The sequence below is a fragment of the Megascapheus bottae genome, chromosome 36 (assembly GCF_031878675.1).
Source record: "Megascapheus bottae isolate mThoBot1 chromosome 36, mThoBot2.hap1, whole genome shotgun sequence".
Taxonomy (NCBI): Eukaryota; Metazoa; Chordata; class Mammalia; order Rodentia; family Geomyidae; genus Megascapheus; species Megascapheus bottae.
In genome coordinates, this window is record NC_143544.1 from 7,078,865 (window position 1) to 7,093,114 (window position 14,250).

Genomic DNA, 14,250 nt, shown 5'->3' on the forward strand with positions numbered 1-14,250 from the left:
GAGCAGCCCTCCCACGAGGCTGATGGAGGTTCAAAGCCGGCCGGGCAGGTCATCTCAAGGAACCACCCGAAAACTGGAAGTGGCGCTGTGGCTCCATGGGCAGGGCCGTAGCCTAGCACTGAAGAGCTCGGGCACGGCGCCCAGGACAGTTCAAGCCCCACCACCGACCCCCCAGAGAGGAGGGGAGTCCCCACAAAGCCCACACAGGCCTCCAGGGTCAGCCTAGGGCGGTGTCCCCACGAGGTGCACACAGGTACCCCAACAACACAGAAACCAACATGCGCTTTCTTACATATGTGTTTAACCCCCAACCATCCAGGGCTGGACATACCGGGAGAACCCCAGCGGTGTAATGGTGACAGCACAGACTCCCCGTGTCCAGGTGACAGGCTGGGAGCCCCCTCACGGCCTTCGAGGCGGTTTGACTTCTGCCTTTCTTTGTTTTGTCAGATCTCGGCCTCCTGAGTGGCTAGGATTACAGGCTTGAGCCGCTGGTGTCTGGCTGCTCCTGTCTCATAAAGCCCCTTCACTGGGGCCCACACTTAAGTAACACCCCCTCACACATGTCACTTTCCTGGTGAGGACTCATTTCCCTTCAAATTCAGGCAGAAAGGCCAAAACATCACTCATTTTAAGCAGCAGAAGTCTCCCAGCACCCCACCCATGAGTTCAGAAACGTTTTTGAATAGGGAAGAGGACACTGAGAATCCAAATCTACCTAGACTCACGCCCTGCCCCCGGCACCTCTGGGCTGCCTCTGCTCTGCCTGCCCCTTACCTCCACTTGGTCCAGAGAAGCTGCTGGAGGCTCAGGACTGAGAGTGCCTGTGAGGCAGGGGACACCCAGGGGCCCACACCCTTGCTCCAGGCCACCCGGCCCAGTCACACCCTCCTTGCCTCCACCCTCCCTGCCTGGCTGTCTCTGATTAAGAGGCTCGGGCTGGGGTGCCTCTCAGGAGACCCTCCCTGGGTAAGTGCTTCTAGGTTGTCTTTCACCCCAAATTTCTAGGTTTCTGATGCTGGTCCCAAGACCCAGCCCTCCACAGAGGACTTGGGCCTGTGGGACCAGAGTGCAGGGGTGAGGGGAGCACTGACTAGAGAAGAATGGACCCCGCTCTGTAGGCTTGGGGGGAGGCTGGGGAGGCAGCGGGTTCATGGCTGCTGGAAGTTTGTAGCGCTTGCCAAGAGAAAGACACGAGTAGGGCAGGGTCCCAGGTGGGGAGGCCAGCCCAGCAGGCCCAGAGGCGTCTCCCACCACGGTTCAAAGGGGCTGGCCAGACGACCCCCTCATTAGGGTTCGGCACCAGGCGCCGGGCACTGGTATACCTTGATGCAGTTGTCTCCCACATCCGCCACCACAAGCTGGCCCTGAGGCGCGCAGGCCACCCCCAATGGCCTCTTCAGCCCCTCTGACAGCAGGCAGATGGGGGGCCCAACTCGGGGAAACAGAGTCACCTGACGCCTCTGTTGGTCAGCCACAATGACATTGCCTTCTGAGTCAGAGCACACGCCTGCTGGACGGCCAAAAATATGCCCCGTCCGTGCCCGTAGGGAGCCCAGGGGCTGGTGGGCACTGCCAAATAACCATACATCCCCAAACTCCTCACTCACAGCCAGGCCCCCGTCAGGTCCTGGGCTGACCCAGCAGGGGCCTTCCAGACCCTGCACCGCTGCTGGGGCCAATGGTACCCCCGTGGGGCCTAACGTGAAGCTGTGCACAGACCCACACACATAGTCTGTGACCAGGAAGCGGCCGAGGGCATCTACAGCCAACCCTCTGGGTGACAGGAACGTGCCCACGGTCACCCAGAGGCCTTGTGGGTCTCGGCCAGTGTGCTGGAGCACACGGACAGCCCCATGGACCAGGTCACTGGCCACGACCAGCCCTGAGGCTGTCGCCACCACGTCCTCAGGAACGAAGGCCCCAGACCCCCGCGTGCGGCAGGGCAAGAGGCAAATGGAGCGTCCTTCCAGGTCCAGCACATGGATGAAAGGCGCAGACCCTGCTGTCAGGAAAAGCAGTCCATCGGGGGAGCAGTGCAGGCCCCGAGGCTCCCCTTCAGCCCCTGGGGGCACCAGAATCCGCCCAAGCAGCCGGGGCTGCTGGGATCCAGTGGGGTCGCCTGGTGGATCCAGCACGAGACACAGGCCCTGCAGTCAGTCAGCTAGCCAGGGCAGGGAGCACAGGAGGCCGCTGCAAGACAGTGGGGGACACTGTGTGCAGGGTATGTGCGCAGTCCTAGAGTCCTTCCTGGTGGGCAGTGTGGGCATCCTCCTGTCACAGAGAAGAGGGGATGAGGCTGGGAGAGGACTGAGGCTGGGAGGCTGGGAGGGGGCGGAGGCTGGGAGGCTGGGAGGCTGGGAGGGGGCTGAGGCTGGGAGGCTGGGAGGCTAGGAGAGGGCTAAGACTGGGAGGCTGGGAGGGGGCGGAGGCTGGGAGGCTGGGAGGAGGCTGAGACTGGGAGGCTGGGAGGAGGCTGAGACTGGGAGGCTGGGAGGGGGCTGAGGCTGGGAGGCTGGGAGGGGGCAGAGGCTGGGAGGCTGGGAGAAGGCTGAGACTGGGAGGCTGGGAGGGGGCTGAGGCTGGGAGGCTGGGAGAGGGCTGAGGCTGGGAGGCTGGGAGGCTGGGAGGGGGCTGAGACTGGGAGGCTGGGAGGGGGCTGAGCTCAATTTCTCGAGGTGCTGAATGTCTGCACCTGGACCCTAGACATAGCAACCATCCATGTGTCAAGGTGCCTGAAACAGGAGTCTGGGCAAGCAGACTCCCCACCAGCCCTTCTGTCCACCAGGTCGGGGAGATCTCTGAGCCCTACAAGCAGGTATCGGAGTCCTTTCACAGCCTCTTCCACTGCCCCCTCCAGGGAGGCCTGGGGTCTCCTACCTGAGGCCAGGCTCCTGGTCCGGTTCCAGCTCTGGCCTCTGTTGTTGGAGACTGGCATGAGTGGGGAGGAGTCACGGGGCAGGGCCCTGCATGGGCCTGGGGGAGGGGCAGTCTGGGGTGAGGCCCTCTGGAGCTCCAGTGAGATCCCAGGGCCCTGGGGCGCCCTCTGGCCAGGCCTGGGCATAGGGCTTCTCCTTCCAGGCCACTCCCGCAGGGTGGATGGCACAGCCCCACCATGCCCTCCCCAGGAGGTCTCTGGGCCTGTCACCACCAGGGGCAGCGAGTACTCCTTCAGCCCAGGCCGGCCTGCTGTCAGGACGGTGGGGAGGAGGTCCGCTGGCGGGGCCACCACCCTGTTATCCCTGGCAGGACAGGGTGGCCGTGTGAGATGCGCAGCTGGGGGTGCTAGATCTGCCTCAGACTCAGGACGCCACCTCCTCATACCACCCCAACCTCCAGACGCCCCACATGAAGCCTCCAGGGGGAAGGCGCCCCAGACCGGCCCATCACGCCTCCCAGCGGGGTACCTGATGCTATCACCAGGCTGGGAGGTTAATGGGGCAGCTGAAGGTCCAGTTCAGGCTGGCCCCAGCCTAGCCGGTCCAGCCCACAGGGGAAAAACAAAGCTTGCACTTCAGGGACATTCCGGGTGGCCATGGAGGGTGTGGCCAAGCTCCCCAGGGAAAGGAGAGATTAGCTGTGGCTCAAGGCCTCGGGCAGCCCTCCCTCCCCACCTGCCCGCCCCCACCCCAAGGCCCAGTCAGGCCTCACTGGGGAGGAGGCAGCGAGCTGTGAAGACCACTGATGCCTGTCGTGGCTGCAGGCACTGGCAGGGACCCAGGGGAGGCCACGCAGGCTGAGCAGCTCGAGCCACAGAATGCAGGAGGCATCAGCAACCGCAGGGACAAGTGACAGGCCTGTGGCCTGGGTGGATGTGGCCCCAAGGAGGCCCCTGCCCACGCACTGCGCCCTAAAGATGCCTCCCTGCCACTCCCCCAGGGTCTCCAGCTAGGGCCCACCCCGGCCACACCCCTCAGGGAGGGCACAGTCTACCATAGGGGGTCAGAGTCAGAGGTGCTGGGGCAGTGGAGAGGCTGGGCACTACCTAATGGGGAGCCCAGACTGGGGAGTATCCAGATACCTGCACCAGGCGCAATGGAAAGAGACCCAGGCAGGCCGCCTGCAGGTGGCTTCTATTTTAATGTCCACAAGGTGATCAATAAATAACTGAGAACTCACTGTTCCTATGTGGTCAGGGGTCAAGGGCTCTGCACAGACCGGGGTAGGGGAGCCATTCACATGCATGGGAGATGGTGGGTTCTGAGCCCTGAGCCCACAGGAGGGGACAGGACCCGCGGGCTAAGGGGGCTGAGGGCAGGCGGCAGCAGCTGGGGGGCTCTGCACGCCAGGGGCATCTTTAGGAGTCTGGGCAATCCCTGCCCCAAGACGGGCGCCCCAGCCACTGCCAGGAGCAGCAGTGTCCTCGGCGGCCTGCAGGAGGAGGCCAGGAGGGGGGACGCTGGAGTCAGCTTCACACTTGGTGGTATGGCTGGAGAAATGCTCGATGGCTGCAGGGCCCAGCATGCTGGGGGGCTCTGGGGTTTCCCGGGCTGGAACAGGTCCCCACCCCCTAGGTGTCTCTGGTCCCTTGGTGGGCACGCGCTTCACGGAAAGGTCGAGGGGCACATCGGGCGGCCGGGCGGCCTGCTCCAGTGCCTGGTGGATGGTCAGCAGCTCGCGGCGGATCTTGCCCAGCTGCTCCCGCAGGGGCCGGGAGGCCAGGCCCCCCGCCGGGGTCAGCTGCCCCAGGCACCACTCCACTCTATGGTAGTCGCCCAGGGCCCGGGTCAGGTCTTCACCCACAGGGCCTCGGGGCTGCGGGGGGATGAGCATCCTGGGACCTGGGGCCCGCATGTCACCTGTATCCTCATCCTCAGGCCAGGGCATCATGGAAGAGCCAGTTGGCAGGCTAGGGAGGAGATAGGAGCTGGTCAAGGGGCTGCACTGTCCCATGCAATCCTCCACCACTTCCGGCTTTTTTCTATGTATGTGGTACTGAGGAATCGAACCCGGGTCTTCATGCATGCTAGGCAAGCACGTTAACCACTAGGCCAAACTCCCGGCCATCCCACGGTCCTCTTATCTCCAATTAACCACCAAGAAACTGGAAGCGAAGGACCAACACACAGGCACACACAGCTAGACAAAGTAAAAAGGACGAGAGGCAAGACTTAAGTGGTAGAACGCCTGTCTAGAAAGCACGTGAACCTCAATTCTAGCTCCAGGATCGGAGGAGAGAAAAAAAGAATGCCTTCTTTTTTCCCCCCTCTAGTCTTGGGGCTTGAACTCAGGGCCTGGGCACTGTTCCTGAGCTTCTTTTGCTCAAGGCTAGCATTTTACCACTTGAGCCACAGCGCCACTCACGTCGGGCCTTTTGTGTTTCTCACATGCTAGGCGAGCACTCTACCACTAGGCCACGCTCCCAGCCCCAGGACGCCTTCTTATGTTAGGTCTGTGACCTAGATAGAACCCCTGCTCCCGGTCAGTGAGTTCAAGGCTGAGCTGGGTCTCCTGTCCTCCCCCAGTCCCTGCACCCTGAACCTGTGACCCACGACACTCACCTACTCCTAAACTTTGCCAGGCTGGAGGGGGTCTTCGGGAGCTCTGGCCTGCTTCCTGGAGCCAGCTTCCTCGGGGGGTCTCTCTGAGCAGTGGATTCCAGTTCTCCTTCCTGCCCTGGGCCCCTAGGGGTGCCATGCGGCCAGAACTTCCCCAGCCCGGGAACAGGCTCCGTGGGCAGCCCGGGGGCCAAGGTCCCAGGAGGCCCCTTGGGGGGTGCAAAGGGCTTGGAAGCGGCAGCCCTGCCTGCTGGCAGCCCGAGGCTGTGCTCCAGCAGCAGCGGGTAGAACAGGCGAGGGGCTGGGCGCTCGGGTGCCTGTGGGGTGGGGAAGGCTGCAGTGGCAGGAAGCAGGGGGCTGGTGGAAGCCAGGAAGGGCATGTGGGCAGCAGCGGTTAGTGAGGGCCCCAGATAGGAGAAGAGGCCGGGGCTGAGAGGACAGTTGACACCCAGCAGTGACAAGTGGAGGCTCTGGGCCTCAGGGAACTCTCCAGGGCCAGGGGGCGGGAAGCAGGCGACACTGCTCTCAGGCCCTGCGGAAGTCATGGCCCCCACTGCCGTGCTCCTCGGGCTGCCCCGCAGCCGTGGCTTCCAGGACTCAGCCAGGAGCCCCCCACCGGGGCTTGGATCCTTGCGGACGTGCCTGGCCAGGGGGGACAGTGACCCTGGGGGCCCCTCCGCCCCAGCCCTGGGGCCCCCGCCACAGTGGCGCTGGGGGAAGCTGTCAGTAGTCACCAAGGTGGACACAGTGGGCTGGCTGTCAGGGTCTGGGGGGCCCGGGGGGCTGTCAGGGGTGGGCTCACGGGGCCTGGGTGAGGGGGGCGCCCGGCGGCACGCCCAGTCCGGGGAGTCCAGCAGGAGGGAGAGAGAGTCCTTGCAGAGACTGTACTTCATGTGGTTGTAGAGGTGAGACTTCTCCAGGCACGTGAAGGGGCACTGGAAGCACTTGTAGTTATAGGGCTTGCCCCACGGCCGCGGGATGTAGTGTGGCTTCTTGGGCTTTCGGGAGCGCACCCTGGCCCCAGCACCCAGGCGGCAGGAGCCTGCCTCTCGAGACATGGCGGCCGCTACTGCGCAGGCTCAGGCACCATGACCACCTGTAGATGGAGAGCTGCAGTCAGCGTCAGGTCCTTCTGCTCCCCACAACCTTCCGTCAGGGCTCCGCCCCAGGGACAGAGCCCAGAACACTTCTGCAGGCTTTGCCCCGCGCCCTTTGGCCTTTGCACCATTGATGTCTCCTTCTCAAGCCCAATCTGGCAAGTAGATCATAGGGTACTTGGTCAGAGCTGCCCCTGACATCAGATGAGTTTCAAGGGCAATAATGGTCTGGGGAGCCCTGGGTGCTACCCTGGGGCCCTCTCCAGATCTCCACCCCGCGCCGGGCCAGCCCCCACAGGCCAATTCCTAGAATAATTCTCCACCTAGCTTCCACCCTTTGCACCAGGCTGGTTCATGACGAACATTCGCTGAGACTGGTCTTGTGTCTCTCCAGAGACCCCCCCTGCTCTTGCTGAACTGCCTGCCCCTGCTGGAGGCGAAGGCAAAGCCACTGAGGTGAAAAAAAAGCAAGAGGTCTGAGTGGCTGGTATGAGTGGGGGTGGCGGGGGGGGGGCTGAGTGTGAGCATGCACACGCACACACCCACATGCACACGCACGCACACGCACGCACATACATGCACGCCTGAGCCCGCATGTGCAGGGTCGGGTGGGCATGCTGGTGGTCATCCACACGGGGCCAGGCCAGGCTGGGGGAATGGACGTCACAGCATGGCCCTGTGGCGCGGCCACCTGCTCAGCCCAGCTCCATCTGGGTGGCTTGAGGCAGGTCAGCAACCGAGCCTGCAGTGGCCATGCTCAGCCAAGACCCTGCTCTCCCCTTTCTTGCACACTGGCTCGGGAGCTTCTCCTCACTCCATCTGGGCTGCCACCTGGGCCATCCACTGCCCCACCGCCCCTGCCTGTGTGGGGTGCCCGGCGTGGGTCTGCACACAGGCTTAGGGTATGTGCTCACGAGCAGCCTTGCTCTGCGCCGGGAGGAGGGATGGGGCCTCGTGGCTGAGCCCCGGGGGGGTGGGGGAGCACACAGGGCATGTGCAGAGGGCCCTTCCTCCAGGTGGACGTCGCTGCCTGTCCACACCAGTGTCACCGCAGGGCTCGAAGGAGTGTGCACAGACACCACCCCCACCCCCACGGACACCCCCGAGCCAGTGGGACCCATCTCAGAGGAAGGCAGAGCAGGGCAGGGCACCTGTTAAAGCAGCGGCTGGGGCTGCACCATGCCATCTGCTCCAAGGCCTGGAATCCTACAGGGACCTTGGTGGCCGGGCTAGGCTAGGAGCTGGTGCAAGCAAATGACTTCAAGGCTGGGGGCAGGAAGAAGGCCCAGGAGGGGTCCCCTGTGCAGAAAGACGGCCAGCCGGAGGCCCCCGGGGTCTCGGAGGGCTTCGGCTAAGGTCTTCTCCCTGCCCCGTCCCCAACACAGGATGTCATGACAGATCGGGCGAGCATGCTCAGGCGACAGAGGCGGCTGTGCCGGGCCATCGATCACCAGGCCCTGGGAGCCACACAGCTGTGCTGCCTCGCCCGCCTCCACCGCCCTGGACGGGGCTCCTCTGGGCCCTGGACTCTGGGGAGGGAGCGCTCACCCACCGCGGACAGAACGCGGTGTGGGGCTTGTCTGGAAGCCGTCTCCACACCCGCTGGCCCCAGGAGGCCCCGGGCCACAGCACCAAAGGCGCCCTGGTCTGAGCCCGGTGCCGGGTGTGTGGGGGGGGACATCGCACCACACTTGGGGCTGCAGAGGTCGAGGACAGGTCGCGGGGGCATGCCGAGCGTCCCGGCAGCCTGGCGTCCTGCCTCTGCTACCTGTCCCCAGCCCCTGGCCCCGGGCCCCAGCCCTGTCCCTGTCCCCTGCCCTGTCCCCAGCTCCATCCCCTGCCCCGGCCCTGGCCCGGTCCCTATTCCCTGCCCCATCCCCGGCTCTGTCCCCGGCCCCATCTCCTGTCCCATCCCCTGTCCATCCCCATCCTGTCCCCTGCCCCATCCCCATCCTTCCCCGTCCCTGTCCTGTCCCCCGCCCCATCCCCGTCCTTCCCTGTCCTGTCCCCTGCCCCATCCCTGTCCTTCCCTGTCCTGTCCCCTGCCCCGTCCTGTCCCCTGCCCCGTCCCCGTCCTTCCCTGTCCTGTCTCCTGCCCTGTCCTGTCCCCTGCCCCGTCCTGTCCCCTGCCCCGTCCCCGTCCTTCCCTGTCCTGTCTCCTGCCCCGTCCTGTCCCCTGCCCCGTCCCCGTCCTTCCCCGTCCGTCCCCGTCCTTCCCCGTCCATCCCCGTCTGTCCCCTGCCCGGTCCCCGTCCCCGTCCCCTGTCCCATCCCCTGTCCGTCCCCTGTCCCATCCCCTGTCCGTCCCCCTCCCGTCCCCGTCCGTCCCCCGCCGCTCGGCCCCGTCCCCTCCCCGGTCCGGAGGCCCCGCTCGCCCCCCAAGTTGCGGGAAGCGCTTCGCATCCTTACCGCGTCCTCCGAGCCGAGCGCGCGGCGCCCGCGGGGGAAAGTGAGGCGGGCGCGGGCGGCGGGCGGCGGGCGGCGGGTGGCGGCGCCCCGGCTCCCCGACGCCGACTCGCGGGCGCCCACCACGGCACCCACCGGGGCGGACGGAGAGGCGCGCGTGCGCCACCACGGCGCGGGCTCCGGAGCGGCGACCTGCGACCCAGCCCGGGGTCCCGGGGTCCCGGGCTCCGCCGCCGCGTGCGAGCCGGGGTCCCGGGGTCTCGGGGTCCCGGGGTCTTGGGCTCTCGGGGTCCCGGGGTCTCGGAGTCCCGGGGTCCCCGGGTCTCGGGGTCCCGGGCTCTCGGGGTTCCGGGGTCCCCGGGTCTCGGGGTCCCGGGCTCTCGGGGTTCCGGGGTCCCCGGGTCTCGGGGTTCCGGGGTCTCGGGGTCCCGGGGTCTCGGGGTCTCAGGCTCACGCCCTGCGCACGGCCCGCGCGCCTCCGCCGGCGCCGGGCCCCAGGGGCGGCCGGGCCGGGGCGCGCCCAGGACGGGGCCTCGGGCAGCGCGCAAGGGGCGGAGCTCGGCCGAGACCCCCCCCACCCCGCTCCCCCCACCCACGGGCGCCGCGTGCTTCCCCACCCCGCGCCCGGTCCCCACGCGGCGGCGCCCCGCCCCGTGTCGCACCCCACGGTCCCCCCCCCCGCCCCGTGTCGCACCCCACGGTCCCCCCGCCCCGTGTCGCACCCCACGGTCCCCCCGTCCCGTGTCGCACCCCACGGTCCCCCCCCCGCCCCGTGTCGCACCCCACGGTCCCCCCGCCCCGTGTCGCACCCCACGGTCCCCCCCGTCCCGTGTCGCACCCCACGGTCCCCCCCGTCCCGTGTGGCACCTCCACTGTCTCCCCCGTCCCGTGTCACACCCCATGGTCGCCCCGTCCCCATGTCACACCCTCACAGCCCCTGCTCTCCCGGGAAGCTCTCAGGACCACAACCTTTACCTGCTGGGTGGCGAGGCGGAGGGTGTGGGTTCCCAGACGCCCACAGACCCCAGAGCCTCCCTCCATCGGCAGCTCCCTGGCCAGCACTCAGGTCTCAGGCCCGGGGGGCCCCACTTTCTCAGCCAGGGGTGGAGGAAAGCCACCCGACCAGTCAGGTCTGTCCGGGAGGTGGACACGGCGGGGCCAGGCAGCCGGGGAGCCAGGCAGCGCGCGTCTCCTGGGAGAGCTGGCCTGTGATCCAGGGAAAACACTTTGACCCAGAGATGTGTCATGCGGCACACTCCCTGAGGACTCAACTCCAGGCTTAGGAGGGGTGGGGGTGCTGGGGTGGAGGGGTGGGGTGCTGGGGTGGAGGGGTGGCGGTGCTGGGGTGCGAGTTGTGTGTGGAGCCTTGGAAACCAGGGAGGACCCGCTAGTGACTCTGGGTGCAGGTCTCCGCGGGGGCCACCAGGGGGAGGACTGCACACGAGAGCCCAGCACTTCCTTGGCTCTGAAAGGGGAGACTTGGTCTCCTTGTCTTACCCAGGGCCCTGGCATAGTGCTGGCACAGCCCCATGGTTGCAGCTCTCTCCTGCCCCTGTGTCACTTTCCCTAGCAGACAAGTCCACTCCAATCTGCAGATTGTCACAGGTGGGGCCAGGGCTGCGAAGTGCGCTGTGTCCTTACACCATGTCAGTTTTCTCTCGGCCTGGCTGACCAGCTGACCATGCAGGCTACCCAGGGCTGGCGACGGCTTGGGCGACCATCACACCAACAGCCCCACAAAATGCTGGGACCAGGACACAGGGCCCTCATCCTGGGCTCTGGCCAAAGCGGCCGGTGGCCTGGCTCATCCTGGGATGGTAGGAGTTGGAGGCTCTGGGCCTTGGCCCCAGCTCCTTCATGAGCGCCTGGGAAGTCCCAGGTCTGAGAGCACAGGGGATGTGCTGACCGGAGGCTGCAGCCGTCCTTTGAGAGCCTTGGTCGTAAGGAGCCCCCGTCTCAGCAAGCACAGTCAACTCAGGGCACCTAGGGTGAGTAAGGAGCTCGTGGTTAGAAGACGCCTAGATGTGTGATACGCTGCTTCAGGTATGGGGTCCACAGCCAGAGGGCAGAGGGCGGCTGCCCCAGGCCACCTCTGTGGAGACACAGAAAGGAGGAAAAGGCCAGGACTTGAGTATGTAACGTGGGAAAGGCAGGCGGGAGCCGAGCACCGTTCACCGTTCACCCTCACAATGCATGGGTCTTTGTAAAAGGTTGGGTGACAAGGAAGAAATAGGCAGCAGCCAAGATGGACCCAGAGGACCTGACCTGGTTACATTTAGGGCTCCGGGGGAGGGGGGCTGGGGGTCTAGAGAGACATCCTAGAAGACAGTCTCCCACGGGGTCTGAGGGTTGCCTGTGCCCATCCAGTCCCTGACAGGGACACATCCAGTCCCTACACAGGACAGCCTTGGTGACCGACCAGGCAGGGGACCCCACGTCTTTGGGGCTTAGCACTTGTCCTGCTGGGAGACCCCAGCTCATGCTCTCTGAGCCATACATCTCTCCTCTCAGGAGGAGTGGCGCCACCCGTCATCTTAGGCACTCAGGAGGCTGAGATCTGACAGTTTGAAGCCAGCCCAGGCAGGATAGCCTATGAGATTCTTTTTTTTTTTTTTTGCCAGTCTTGGGCTTGAACTCAGGGTCTGAGCACTGTCTCTGAGCCTCTCTGTGTGCTCAAGCATAGTTAATGCTCTATCACGTGAGCTGCAGCGCCACTTCTGGCATTTTCTGTATATGTGGTACTGAGGAATCAAACCCAGGGCTTCCTGCATGCTAGGCAAGCACTCTACCACTAAGCCACATTCCCAGCCCCTGTGAGATTCTTGTGTGTGTGTGTGTGTGTGTGTGTGTGTGTGCGTGTGTCATGGGGCTTGAACTCGGCCTGGGTGCTGTCCCTGAGCTCCTCAGCTCAAGGCTACCACCCTACCCTTGAGCCAAGCCCCACTTCCTGTTTTCTAGAAGTTAATTGGAAATAAAGAGTCCTTTTGTGCCCAGCTGCCTTTGAACCTGGCTCCTCAGATCTCAGCCTCCTGAGTAGCTAGGATTACAGGTGTGAGCCACCACATCCAACCCCTGTGCGATTTTTATTTACCAAAAATAAAAAGAAGCAGACCTGTGGCTCAAGTGGGAGCTTTGAGCAAAAGAAGCTTAGGGACAGCGCCCAGGTCCTGAGTTCAAGACCTGGGACTGGCACAAATAAAGGGATGGTGGTGGAGAAAGCACAGCCTCGGGTTGCTCCTAGACAGAAGCTTCATGTCGTTTCCTGGTGCAGGCCTCGCCTCCAGCCAGAGGATCTTTTCAGCCATTAACCTGTTTTACTCCATGTGCCCATGGCTGCTGGACAGTCTGTCACCTCCATTAGTGCTGGAGCTTCAAGGCTGGGTGAAGGATCAGTCTCAGCACTGTCTCAGCCCCTTAGTGTTGCAGCCAGGGACAAGTGTGGGCAAAGCTAGCCTGCCAGCCCTGGTGGGCAGAGGGATGGGTCCAAACCACTAGGCAGGGCCTGAAGCCCACAGTGGGACTGTGTGCGGTGGCAGACTCGGGGGCTCCTGCAGGGGTCAGCTCGATGCAGGGCAGTTGGTCTCACCTGTTTACCCTTCTCCAACCCATTCAGGACATGTGGCAGCACGCAGAGTCCAAACAAGAGCCCTGGTCCCCAGGGCAGGGACCCCCTGGGAGCTTTGCTTCTTTGCCTGTTCAAGGTGACCTCAGGGGGTCCGGGTTGGGGGTGGGGGGAGAGGGAGGACAGTCCCGGAGCTTGGCTGGAGGGGACAGGATCCTGCCTCAGAACGCTGCACAAGTCATAGGCTACAGACCCCAGGCACCAGGGACCCACAGCCTGTACACAAGGTTCATGGATGGAGTGACAGGGTCGGGTGAGCAGCCTGAGCCAGGGTTCAAGAGGGCTGGAGGGTGTGCCCCACTCTGGGAACACACACAGCCTCGGAAGCCCTCAGGCCCTGTGTGAGTGGTCCCTCCTGGACGAGCAGTCACCGACCAGCCTGGTATGGATGCGGGGCTCCCCTAAGCACAGCCTGGGACGGACATGGGCCGGGCGAGCACCTCGCAGGGGGGCAGGGGGAGCATGGCGGCAGGGACCTCTTGATTCAGGGAGAGCAGCCAGCCAGGCGAGGGGGCTAGGAGCTCAGGCGGCTTGAGCACTCACCCAGGTTCTGAGTCTGGCACTGGTTGAGCAGTGCCTGGGGCCGACAGCAGCCATATGTTGGGGAGAGAGCTGTGTGCCTTGCGCTGCAGCCCCCGGGGCCGGCCTTCCTGAGCCTGTCACAGACAATTTTCACCGCGTGAGTGGCAGGCGGCTGGTGTGCGAGGCAGAGGGGGCCTGTAAGCTGGCCCGTGGTCCAGGCCCTTCACTGCCCCCCACGCCGGAACTGCCACCTTGTACATCCAAGGTGCTGGCCCTTGAAATAACTCCCTCTCTACTGCCAATCTCAACGTGGGGGCCCTGGAAAGACCCGTGGCTGGCCAGCGAAGGCCGAGCTTTCTGGCTTGGATACACGCAGTGACCGAGTCCACACCGAATGGACCTGTGCCCCAGGCAGAAGGAAGAGGGCCCGGGAGCCGTAGTCCTGTCAGCCCGGTGCTCAGAGCGGTGTGCAGGAAGGCAGGAGGCTGCAGCTAATTTGTACACTAAGTACTTCTGACAGGGACGCCTCACAAGTGAGACCAGGCCACCACCCGCCTCAGGAAGCCGCCGTGCCACGGGAGAGCCAGGAGAGGGGCTGGGGGGATGGGGTCGGAGAGAGACGGGTAGGGTCCTAACTCGGAGTGGAAGCGACGCGCAGTGGGCAGCTGGGAGGCTGGGAGGGGCCGAGAGGCCGCACCAGGGCTGGAGATGGAGGCCTCTGCATCCTGCGTCATCTCCTGCCCCGGGGACTGGGCTGCTGTTTACTTTGACTTTGGGACCCTGGATTCGCCAGGGTGGCTCAGGCCCCAGGTGTCCTGCAGTGGTGACCACGCTACCCTGAGCAGCCCGCCGACACCCAGGAGGGAGGACTGTACAGGCGTGGGCCAGCCTTGACCACCTCTCCCTCCACAGCTGCACCAAGCCCTCAGCAGCCACTTGAGGAGCCTGGCTCCCTGCCCCACCCCAGCCTGGGTCTCGCGTGAGTCCCGGCTCCCTTGTGGGTGGGGACCCAAGGGCTGGGATGGGCAAAAAGGGGGGGGGAGGCAAAGCTGCTCAGAGTGGAAGCCATGGGGTCCTGGGCCTGAGGCCTGAGCTGTGCTGAGAC

At 64.8% G+C, this 14,250-nt stretch overlaps 2 protein-coding genes across 3 annotated transcripts; both read right to left on the reverse strand.

Annotated features, from left to right (window-relative positions):
- Positions 1-750: 750 nt before the first annotated feature.
- Positions 751-3,387, reverse strand: Nhlrc4 (NHL repeat containing 4). The gene is made up of 4 exons (XM_090324847.1): positions 3,380-3,387; positions 3,115-3,242; positions 2,813-2,931; positions 751-2,150 (listed from the first exon to the last, which is right to left on the reverse strand). The coding sequence occupies exons 1-4, from the start codon at positions 3,385-3,387 to the stop codon at positions 1,290-1,292; spliced, it is 1,116 nt and encodes a 371-aa protein (XP_090180973.1). The 3' UTR covers positions 751-1,289.
- A 685-nt stretch (positions 3,388-4,072) lies between these two features.
- Prr35 (proline rich 35) lies at positions 4,073-10,081 on the reverse strand. 2 transcript variants are annotated; one of them, XM_090324660.1, is made up of 3 exons: positions 9,977-10,081; positions 5,502-6,594; positions 4,073-4,849 (listed from the first exon to the last, which is right to left on the reverse strand). In XM_090324660.1, exons 2-3 carry the CDS (start codon positions 6,554-6,556, stop codon positions 4,240-4,242), a joined length of 1,665 nt encoding a protein of 554 aa, XP_090180786.1. In that variant the 5' UTR covers positions 6,557-6,594; positions 9,977-10,081; the 3' UTR covers positions 4,073-4,239. The 2 variants fall into 2 exon arrangements, with proteins under 2 accessions (XP_090180786.1, XP_090180787.1); XM_090324661.1 differs by lacking the exon at positions 9,977-10,081 and adding an exon at positions 9,005-9,085.
- Between the last annotated feature and the right edge of the window lie 4,169 nt (positions 10,082-14,250).